Genomic DNA, 12044 nt, shown 5'->3' with positions numbered 1-12044 from the left:
TTTTAGTATGCAATGAGCCTTGTAGAGTCTATTTAGACCTATTTTAGCTTGCACAATAGTTGCATGTATTTTGCTATGCTTTAGTTAACATTCTGTGAAGGCTCGTATGCCAACGGATGTGCACAGGGTCATGCAGATTTGCACAGACAAACAGCACATTTTGCATAATATGCACTCATTAGTCTTCTAGCCTAGTAACTCTATCATTGCATCACATTTGTTATACAACCTGATTGCCAGTTAGCAATGTGCAATGCTGGTTGATGTATATTAAAGCTGATGGTTGTATGCAGGACATTGTCTGCTGACACAGATGACAATGAGAGACCAAAAGATACCTGGGGGCCTGGCGGCAGGTAAGACTGGCACCTGTCATCCATCTGGTTCAAACAACAACCAGACCTCCGCCCGCCGCCACATCCTCCGTCAAACTTCTCATCTGTTGTTTTTAGTTTTCAGACTTTTCTTTGTGCTGTTTAGTAAGGCTGCACAGTTACCCCAAAATGTTGTTCTGAAGTGAGGGAAATAAATTGAAAACTAAATCAATTAGAACCAAAATAAGTTTCACTTCAGAAGTTATTGGAATAACAGGACTCCCCTTATTCACTATTCTCCCTTCCAAAAAAACAAAGAAATGTTTAGGTTTTTTTTTTAAAAGTAGTGCAGCCCTACTTTGTTAAAACAGCAGTCATTTAAAGTTTGTAAAAAAGGGCATTTTATTTTGTCTTTGATCTCATTGTCATCCTTCTGTCAGCATGATGTCATCAAGAAGAAGTGCAGTATTTGACCTGATAGAAATGGGTCGATCAAAGCAGGTGAACCGTTTGCTTTTTAAAATTGCTTGTCTTTTATTACCTATATCGGGGAAAAAAAATTAATCTTCACTAAAACGGCAGCAGGATGGGAACGTTAGCGTGGCGAGCCTATCATAATGCCTAGCCGACATAATGGCAAGCCAACAGAAGATAATGTACAGTACAGAGAATGTACGGTAGTAGCTTATACTACTAGCTTATGCACTAAAACTAAGGTGTGAGCGGGTGACACTACAGTTTTCTTGCTCTGGCCCATATGTCTGCACAGTATCTATAATACTGTCAAAGCAATTATGGTTGCCATTTTTCATTCTACCAATAAAATTAAACTATTGCACCTACAGCCATGACCAGTGCAGCAATTTAAGCTACTGCCACACAGGGAGGTCTGCAGTGTGTGTTACTGTGTGCAGTTTTGTAAAGTAATGGGTTGAGCATGTAGGGTAGGCTTAGTGGTTCCCCAGGGTTGGATTTCTACCCGTGCGCACACACACGTACATACACTCTTAATGAGGTCAGAGTCAAACAGCGTTTTTGCTGCAGCGCTCCTCCCTGCTAATAGTTCCACAGGGTCTTGGGAGTAAGTGATTACATCTAACTGGATTATAGGACCTGATTATCCAAAAATTTAATCGGCGACAAACAGTCAAATTAGAGGGAGGTTGTCATATAGTATATCCGTTTGAACCCCTGCAGTAACTTTCTCCAAAAAAAAAAATTCAAGCAGGCTGAGTAATAATACATTTGCATATTTTGAACCGGTGCTATTGGATGATGGCAGTTTGCATGCTGATATGCTCATATAAGAGCAGTGGATGGGCACTGGGCGGCCAAACTACTCAAACCAGAGTGTTATGGCACATGCTCTCATTCCTGCCATAAATTTTCACTGCAATTTGTAGATTTTTACTAGAAAATTCCTATTACAAAGTTTGCTCCTTTAACCTTAAGGGTGAAGTTGCAAACCAACATGCATAACAAGCCAGCCGACATGACAGAGAGGGGTCATTTCTTTTTTCTTTTCAATTTCATTTCACAGCTATGTGTGGCAAAAATAAATATGGTAAATAAAAAGTTAATTCTTAACCATTACACTTAGATGACTTTCTCTTAACACTAGAAGTCCCAGGCTTTTCTAACCCTCTGTCAGCCAAGTGGAAGCTAACTTGGCTAGTCTGTTAGCATCAATTCATATGTAAATTGGGTCGTTACCTGAGAATTGTGGAGGGGAGTGGGGGTGTGTGAATGATTGCGGATTTCTAACTGCAAACTGCCTCTTTGTTTGTGTGTGGGGAGGGGGAACTGCTAAAAGCTGTGAACTTCATTTTGTGTTCGTCTTGATGCATTCTCAATCATCCAGGAAAATAAATCTCCAAAAGATTTATTGATAAAAACAGTACAAAAAAACCAAAAAATATTTCTACAAAAACAACCATTTGTACACATATTTACAGATAATAATAAAAAGTGAGTGACTACATTTCAGTCACTCACAATCCTGGCACTGCCATGGTATCTGTAATCTGCATTTAGCACATGTGTATCTGTAGCAGTGAACACATCGCACAGTGGCATGATTGTTCTTGCATTTGTGTTTGACCTGACACGTGGCTCTTTTTGCAGAGCTAGGTGTGGAGGGTTGTGTCCGAAGCAACTGTTCTTTTCTTGCCGTCTTCCCAGCCATATGAGAGTTAGCCAACTCTCTTGCAAACTCCACCAGGAAGCCCACCCGTCTTTCCTGCGTCCCGGTGCATGCTTGATACAGCACATGTGCATTCAGTGCTGCCATGTCAATCATGTTATAGGACCGTGTACTCCCGCACCATCTGGTCCATCACATCCACGCCACACTTTGTGGTGTTGTAAAGGGCGACAGTGTTTGGCTTTCTTTTGGTGGTGTTATCAGTCTGAACCACGCTGTGCATGCTGCTAAGAATATAGACTGTCTTCTTCCGTTTGGCCGCATACGCCGTCAGCGTGGCAGCAGTTTCCATAGCACTTTTACACACAATGAAACACATAAACATAGAACCACAAAAGACCTGCAGCCTACCTGAGTGGTGAATTCATTGCGATCTGAGTATCTAGCGGATTGAGGAATTTCCCGGCGAATCTTGTTGACTGTGCCGAGGATGGTGGTTTTCCGTCTAAGAAGTTTTTGCGCAAGTGAAAGCGATGTGAAGAAATTGTCCGTGGTAACATTTCTGCCCTTGTCTAGGAATGGTTCCATCAGCCTCATCACTACATTTTCAGACAGTCTCTCCCCACTGGGACGATTGGGGTCCTTGCCAAGATATGTGAGGACATTGCAAATGTACTTGGATTTTAGGTCGCAGGCCACCCAAAACTTGATCCCAAACTTGTCAGGTTTACTTGCAATATACTGCAGGAAACAGCACCGAGTCTTTGATCTTGATCTTGATCAAAGATCTTGATCTTGCGGGGGGTTACTAGGGTTCCATCACTACGTGACTGCTGGTCAGCAAACCTGGGAAACCCACAGATCATTGGAACTATGCCGCGTAACCGCTTCCAAGACATCATGCAACACCTACGCTTTGATGACAGGTCCACCCTCAGTGATCGAGCAAAGACTGATAAGTTCGCTGCAGTTTCCAGTGTGTGGGGATCATGTCACCAACTGCATCACGTGCTACAACCCTGGTCTACATATCACCGTTGATGAACAGCTCTTCCCATCAAAGACTCGGTGCTGTTTCCTGCAGTATATTGCAAGTAAACCTGACAAGTTTGGGATCAAGTTTTGGGTGGCCTGCGACCTAAAATCCAAGTACATTTGCAATGTCCTCACATATCTTGGCAAGGACCCCAATCGTCCCAGTGGGGAGAGACTGTCTGAAAATGTAGTGATGAGGCTGATGGAACCATTCCTAGACAAGGGCAGAAATGTTACCACGGACAATTTCTTCACATCGCTTTCACTTGCGCAAAAACTTCTTAGACGGAAAACCACCATCCTCGGCACAGTCAACAAGATTCGCCGGGAAATTCCTCAATCCGCTAGATACACAGATCGCAATGAATTCACCACTCAGGTAGGCTGCAGGTCTTTTGTGGTTCTATGTTTATGTGTTTCATTGTGTGTAAAAGTGCTATGGAAATAACAATTTATCTTATTTCTTAGGTATTTTCAACCACTGCTGCCACGCTGACGGCGTATGCGGCCAAACGGAAGAAGACAGTCTATATTCTTAGCAGCATGCACAGCGTGGTTCAGACTGATAACACCACCAAAAGGAAGCCAAGCACTGTCACCCTTTACAACACTACAAAGTGTGGCGTGGATGTGATGGACCAGATGGTGCGGGAGTACACGGTCCGCAGAGGAACACGGCGCTGGCCAGTTGTCGTGTTCTATAACATGATTGACATGGCAGCACTGAATGCACATGTGCTGTATCAAGCATGCACCAGGACGCAGGAAAGACGGGTGGACTTCCTGGTGGAGTTTGCAAGAGAGTTGGCTAACTCTCATATGGCTGGGAAGACGGCAAGAAAAGAACAGTTGCTTCGGACACAACCCTCCACACCTAGCCCTGCAAAAAGAGCCACGTGTCAGGTCAAACACAAATGCAAGAACAATCATGCCACTGTGCGATGTGTTCACTGCTACAGATACACATGTGGTAAATGCAGACTACAGATACCATAGCAGTGCCAGGATTGTGAGTGATTGCTGAAAATGTTGAAATGTACTCACTCACTTTTTATTGTTATTTGTAAATATGTGTACAAATGGTTGTTTTTTTATTTTTGTTTTTTTTGTACTGTTTTATCAATAAATCTCAGCAACAAAGGAAATACACCCATGTGTGCTGATTTCTCCCTAAGGCAAACTGAAACACAAGTTTCCTTGTGGCTCAGGAAACTAACCACTCCAAGTGGTTCAGCATGGCCCCACCTTATTTACATAACAAAAGCAGCTGTTCACAGGTGATTAAGGATATTAGCTAAAAGCCTACCAGCCATTTGGCTCGACGGTGGGTTTTATAGGTAGAAAAGCCAAATGGCTCTTCTCTGGGACTTCTAGTGTTAACTAGTGAAATTCGGCCATTCTGCTGTCCATTAATTGTTTTCTTTTCTGTGCTTTTTGAAGTTAAAATCCTCAGTAGGGCATAAAAATGAATAAATACAGCAATAGTTGTTTTTTTTTAACAGCTAAAGGTAAAGGTAAGCATTATCACCTTGACTTCAGAGAAGAGCTGCTACTTTGCACAAAGTGTTTCTTTTAAAATTCAAATATAAAATGCATTCAGATACATACCACAGACACTTGAATGGCCGGCTAGTCCATGAAAAGAGCATGGTGGATCTTTGTCCGATCCTTGGCTGGTCCCCCGCTGGTCTGTGGCCATAATGAGATCCCCTGCGAGCAATGTAGTCAGTGCAGCCCCAAGTGGTAGCGCCCCTAAGTAGTATGTAGGGAAAAACAATTATAATATCTCATGTTTCCACCAGGGGGAGCAGCCATAATGAAACATAATTTATTTACTTCCTGCTATATTCATGCATTTTAAATTGGCTCAGGGCTTCTATGTACCTTTCTGTAAAACATCAATGTATATATTTGTTTTCAGCAAATATAAGAGTTTGTTCAGGTTGAGCCAGAAGACAAACAGTGACAGAGTTATTGCTGATGGATGTATCTGAACTTAAAGGCTAAAAATGTGTTTTTTTTGTAGAACTGTAAATATTTGTATATAAAAACTAAAATCTAAGCTTAAATGTGAGTTAAATATTAACAAGTGCTTTCAGAGAATATTTTAAATATGTGTTCAAAAGGGCAAGTGACAGAGAGCACTCCCATTGTGTACCAGTTTGTGTATGAAATCCAGCACAAGCAGAGCCACCTGATAGATGTTATCAAATATTCTCTAGTGTTTTTGGCTCTGGTTCAGTTCACTACTACTACTAGGCTGCTAGAATACCATAGTGTGTCAGTCACTAAACCTTGAGGCTCAGTAACTGATGGCTGGTTTGATTGTTTTTTGTTCTAAATGTTGGACAGTCTGTGTGCTTAGGAAAACAGTTTCACAGGCCTGTGTAAATTCTTCCTGGATTGAAAATATGACTGTTGTACTGTTTTACTGCATGGTTTACTTTTCCATTTGTGTTTCAGTTCCCGTCCACTTTCGGTTGTAGTGTATTTTTTGTTCCTGACCATTTAATAAAGTTTAAAAAAGTAGCTCTGTGTAACTCATGCAATGGCATTTTTCTTTTCTCTTTTAGGACACGTCCAAAGGTCCAGTTCAATGGCTATGTTGGCCACGAGAGCTCCAATGGTCAGGCATCATTTGAAAATCCAATGTATGACACCAACATGAAACCCACTGAGGCTAAGGCAGTTCGATTTGATACCACACTCAATACCGTCTGCACTGTGGTATAGTCCAGCTATCATGCCACTGCCCATACAGTGGTTCGGTCCAGCATCCATTGCTGTAGTCTGCAGTGTGGTTTAACCAAACAAAAACGAAAGGACTAACTTAGGATTTGGACTCGTCACCATGAGCAGTCGCTGTGTAGCAAGCTGGTCCTCGTACAGCATCATCTGCACAGTGATGCAGCTCTACTCCACTTCCTACCTGAACAAGGATAATACCCCCCCGTAGTCTGAAAGAGGAAAAAGGGAGAAAATCAGTTGGAAACTATAAGCATGGGAGGAGACAATGATGTCATCAAGTAACACAAAGTCTGTCGTTCAGGAGATCCAATGCTGTAATTCAGACATTAGGGAAAAACACAGATTTAGGATACAATTAATTAAATTCCCTGAAAGAACATGTTTGTCCAGTTTTGGCTGACATGTGCGTTTTCACAACCTTCTTATAGAAAGAGTTTTATATGGCCAGTGTCATATGGCCCTCAGAAATCCCCTCTACAATTAAACTGTTGTTCATGCTACTCTATCCCAGCGCCCCTTACGAACTCCCCTGCTGCAGGCCAGGAATGGGTTTGACTCATTTGAGGTTCAAACCTCAGGGGAAACTCATCCACCCTTCTGCCCTCTCCAGACATTAGATGGTTCATATATGTAGATATACCTCTTTCTGGATTTCCTTTATATGGGACTTGACAGGACTATACCCTGAGACGTAATGACACTTTAACAGAGTCTATTCAAAAAATAACAGTGATTGCACAGACTGCTGTAAGACCGACGAAACATACTGACATAATAACACTCTCATTCAGTCCTGGACACTGGAATGAAATTAGTGCTAATTGTGATGGACAAGTGCTAATCAAGCCAGGGTCGAATAGAAGCTGCAGAGAAGTTTGACGATGTTTTAGCCTATTTGGAGATCTGAACGAGTTGGGTTCAATATAGCAGGACAATCACAGAGTTAGTAAAGTTTAGTTATCAGTTAATTATGGGTTTCTGTAATTGTCTTTACCTTATTTCACCTTTTCTAATAATGTCTACACACAGTAGATAGCAACTTATTAGGCTAAAACATACCAAATCAGGCTTGTGCAAACAAAGTTTTCCCCAGGTTCAGTATCAGAACCTGTGGACTTATTTTAGATGTGAATTGAACGTTTTCAAATATTATTATATAAAGGTACAAAATACATGCAGTCAACTTAATACAATATTCCACAGTAGCACTAGGCAAGCTGAGATAAACCAGAAAACCAGACATTTGAGTTGCCCGGTTGGTGTACGCAGTGGACTGGTTTCCAGAGGCCTGTCTAATACAATCAAGGAGTCAGACAACTGATTCTCGTTCTTAAACTAGCCAGGATTCTGTGCTTGGTGGCTGAACAAGTGGAAGCCTGGAGGCAATAAGCTGTCAGGATCGTCGACTGCTGCAATCAGCTGTAGCCAAATCCAGGAAATGAATTGTCTTCTCATAGCTCTGATCGGGACTTTCAGTCAGGAAATGACTGATTTTATATACTCTCCAGCCACAAAATCAGAAATAGATGAACTGATTGACAGATTCTTTGACTGACAGACGCAAACAAAAGGACAGATAGACACCTCTGTCAGTCGTGCTGGAAGGAGGACATGTTGCTGTGGAAGCAGAGGCAAATAGTCTCTTATTGTCTCTTCTGGCATTTTTCTTCAGTGAAGATATTGATGAACAGACTCATATGTTCAAAACCCCAGTGGCCCCATGGGACTTCCCAAACCACTGCTGCCGGGGACCCCAAAATATAAACTTTATATAAACCGCACAAATTTTGCACTAGTGTGTTTTTCTGACTGGGTTATGAAAAAAAAATGAATAATTTTTGGGTCTGAAATGGGTTTGGAAAATGAGTAATTAAAAAATAGCATTTTATTCAAAAACTTCTATCTTTAAAAAGATGACAAAAATGATTAAATACAGGGTTACAGAGTGTTTGTATATACACATTTATATTTCACACTCCCTGTAAGCAGAAGGTGTGACCACATGCTATACTGTTGTTTATTTTGTTGCCATGACAACACGCTAGCCAACCAGAAAGTTGGGAATAGTTTACCTGTGGACCTCCAAGCAGGAAAGGAAATGTCGTCCTGCCATTTAGAAACTTTGCTGTTTCTGAAAGCTCATACTGAATATTGTTAGTAATATCTAACACTTTAAATACAATATTTCAAAAAGATTTTAAAACGTGCAGTTTGGTCCCAGTGAAACATTGGTGCCACGTTACTAATATGGGATGCACATGGCCCGAGACCAGAAGGCTCTGCAGCAAGAGAGCATCACCGGTAGTCATTTTACCAATAATCAGTGATATTGGGGAGGCGTTTGTGCAGAACTCAAAGGAGACCAGAAGGCAATACCCACCCCAGTCACTGCCTCTTTATCCTGCTGCCATCTGGCCAGTGATACAGAAGTATTCAGTGCTACATCACCAGACTTTGAAGCAGTTTCTATCTTCAGACTCCCCATTCAGTGAGAAAAACTACTTATTTAAACTGTCAAATCTGTCAGTTTTTTATAATTTGCAATGTGAGAATGTGAGGACTACATGTACAATTTTGTACTTTAACTTTGTGTTGCTCAAATATTTACAGTGTTAGATATATAGTATATCAAATTCAGAGGATTCTACTGCTACAGCTGTAGATTGTATGAGCTTTCAGGAATAACATGTGACTGTTTCTCTAACGCTCTTTAAAAACGCTCTTTCGACACACATTGTCATGCATCGTTTCGACACATCAAATATCTGATGCACATTATCTTGTTTGAACACACCTTTTTAAAGAGCGCACAACCTATTTGCGTTGAGAATTGGTAATTTATCACAGAGGACAAAAAGATACAGCATGAAGACAACATGCACAATTATTGTTGTCGATAGTTATCGTCCCCTGAGCCCCTCCATTGTTTGAGAAATACCTCGTGTGCAGAGAGTAAGTTACGTCCTGCTTATCAATGCTGGAACCTCACTGCAACAAATACACAAGCTTAGTGAGTGCGACCCTAGTCGGCTTAATTTCCTGCTATTTTAAATCAAAACGCTGTTCTAGCGTCAATCGGTTTTCAGGATTCAAAAAGGATTCGGTAGTTTCAAGTCGCTTACCAAGCTTGTTATTTCTCGCAGTGTCCTCTCAAAATATTTTTATTTTTCGAAAGATGCTGCACTTGGTTTAAATCACAGATGTTAACTGCTTTTATCGCCTGTCGTTGTCTTTATGTCTGTTTCCTGTTGCACACTCCATGCGTAACATTGAGTCATTGTTTTTATATGTCAAGAATTTGCTTTAACCTTACGCGATTTTTTTTTTTATTGTCCAAAATTTTATTTTATTTATGTTTTCCGTGTCCATGGTATGTATGTTTTCATCTACACCTATTCATTCATTCACACAGTATAAAATTGTGAGTAGATAATGATAATAATACCCTAAAAACCATATAGTGAGTCTGGCAAAGGTTAATTTAACTGAAATGTGTAGATTTTCACTATAACCTAAATACAGGGATTTAAAAAAGCATTCAGCATGAGGAGGTTGTCACAGCCACCTGTTATGAGATAAGGAAGAATAAATTAACAGCAAATGTGGAGGAAGGGGGCGTGTTTAGCTTTTCAGCTCCGGTAATTGAATGTGACTGTACACCCAGCCCTAAACGCTGGAAAAGAAGCGAGCTGGAACAATAATCATTATGTATGGAGGAATTATACCTCATTGTCAGCCTGTCATTTATAGCTTCAGTATCAGGGTCATGGTCAGACAGCCAAAAATAGCACCAATGCGATGCAGACAAAATAAAAATACACAGACGAGTGTAGTGGCTAAGATAATAGCAATAACCACAAGTCAGAAGATGCATATTTAAAGTCTCTTCACAGGAATAAACAAGATTTCTGTAAACAAAAATAGAGCATCTGCTCACACCTCGTGAGCCTCCACTCTCTTTTTTTACTGTTAGAGTGCACCCCGTGACTCTGTTTTAATTGATTTAATTAATTCAGTTGAGAGTTCCTATGGAGTCAAGAGTGCATAATAGAGCCTGAAAATTAGCAGCTCCAAGGTTTCCACCGGCGTAATAAAAGGCCTCGTTTTTAACAATTAATGGCAGAGATTTGATCTCCTTGTGTGCCCGAAAGAGAAAATTCAGACTCTGCGTTGTCTCTATTCTGGTGTTTTGGTCACAGCAGAACCTCACTGTCCCCACAGAAGTTCAGCCAAACACAAACTGCACATATCAAAACTGCAGCAGGATTCTCAAGTTATAATGTTTCTGGGGCCTCGCATGAATGTCTGACCTCCGCTGACCCTTCAAGGTTTCTCCAACAGTCAGCTTGGTAGTTACAAATGCCATCATCAGCTGTTTCTTTCAGTAAGTGTTTTCACTCTTTGCATTCATACACTGAGAGTAAGGGTATATTCACGCGAAGATAAATTTAGATTAACAATGTCACAGTAGTGGTGCAGACAGTGTTGAAGTACTATTTTACAGCCAAGCACAATAAATATTTTATAAAAGGATCTATTTCAATAAAAAGTCCTCAACATTGTGGCAAAAATAGGTTCTGTAGAAAGTGAAGAAGAGACATCTGGAGATAATTAAAATGATGTCTTCCTAATTAAAGTTAAATTAATGTTAAAGATCAAAATGAGGAAAAAGACACCCCTCATGATTCTCTTTAAAAAAAACCCTCATATTCTTAACCACATTATTGGTTAAGAACATACATGGATAAGATGATTATCTACATGGAAATATTTATAAGCCATGTGCAGTGATTTACTGTATCGGAAATTGATAGAGTCAAACCTTACAACAAGGCTAAAAATCCTTGTTTGGCGTAGCTAAGACTGCTTTTCTCCCATGTGCCCTGCCAAAGGAAGGCACTGGGGAGAAAAGCAGCCTTAGCTGTGCACATGGCAGCTTACAGTGACTTTAAGAACGGATTAAAAGCAGTGCTACTATTCTCCATCACTCAACCTTTTTAAAATGAGCAGAACGAAATTCAGCTGAACGTGACAGATAAGTGCCACAAGATGCCTTGAAAATCTGGACGATGTTGTCTTCACTTGAGGCCTTTTTTTTTAGCAGAATATGTCAGGACGTTTCAAAGTTTGTCCTTAATTTGGTATCGTCAGCAGTCTTCGCTGTTTAAAGCAGCGACAGCTGGCCGCAAGATTTAAGAAAGGAACTACAGACTAAATTTTAAAATGCCAAGGTTATTTTTACTTCTTCAGTTAGGACTTCTCACAGCTTGGGGAGAAGTTTGATTTGTCCCTCACTTTTTCTAAAGCGGTATTGTCAGCAGTTCTCGATGAAACAAGGGACTCAAAGCCACAATGAGCTTTTGGGGGGAAAAAATCACTGCTGGAAATTCATTGCCAGATGGAAATTTGACCTTGTTGTGTATCTCTTTTCTCAAACAATATTAGTCTTACCTACACACATATAGTCTAAGTATCTGGCTTGTTTTTTGTTTCACTTTTTATGCTAATCAAACTAAATATTAAGTATAGTTTATATTTCTTTTGCAAGACTATTCATCTTGTTCTCAACAGTTTGGCGAGGACAAGCTTCTCATGCTGTGTGCTGATGTTAGAGCTAAAATCTACTACCTGCTCTGGATTGAATATTACTTTATTTCCACTATTTAACCAAAAGGATAATTATGGCATTTCCAGCTCATGGCTGTGTGAGCCTCACATATGCTTATCTTTACACGTTACACAAAAAGGATGCATTCTCAGCAACACATATTAACATAAAGCATCGCTGTTGCTCATAAATACTG

The 12044-nt window shown here is 40.5% G+C and overlaps 1 protein-coding gene across 2 annotated transcripts in view; it reads left to right on the top strand.

The window, feature by feature from the left end:
• LOC100698036 (CUB and sushi domain-containing protein 1) overlaps window positions 1-10001 on the top strand; it is a 414635-nt gene extending 404634 nt beyond the window's left edge. Inside the window, exons 74-75 of one of the 2 annotated variants that reach the window (XM_019359321.2) lie at window positions 294-356; window positions 6066-10001. In XM_019359321.2, coding sequence (XP_019214866.1) covers window positions 294-356; window positions 6066-6225 — 223 coding nt within the window. In that variant the 3' untranslated portion in view covers window positions 6226-10001. The remainder of the gene's footprint in view (window positions 1-293; window positions 357-6065) is intronic. The other variant, XM_019359325.2, reaches the window with a different exon arrangement.
• Window positions 10002-12044: the final 2043 nt, after the last annotated feature.

This window comes from Oreochromis niloticus, linkage group LG1 (assembly GCF_001858045.2).
Source record: "Oreochromis niloticus isolate F11D_XX linkage group LG1, O_niloticus_UMD_NMBU, whole genome shotgun sequence".
NCBI lineage: Eukaryota > Metazoa > Chordata > Actinopteri > Cichliformes > Cichlidae > Oreochromis > Oreochromis niloticus.
The sequence above is the reverse complement of the archived record's forward strand: the minus strand, read 5'-3'. Positions and strand labels throughout refer to the sequence as shown.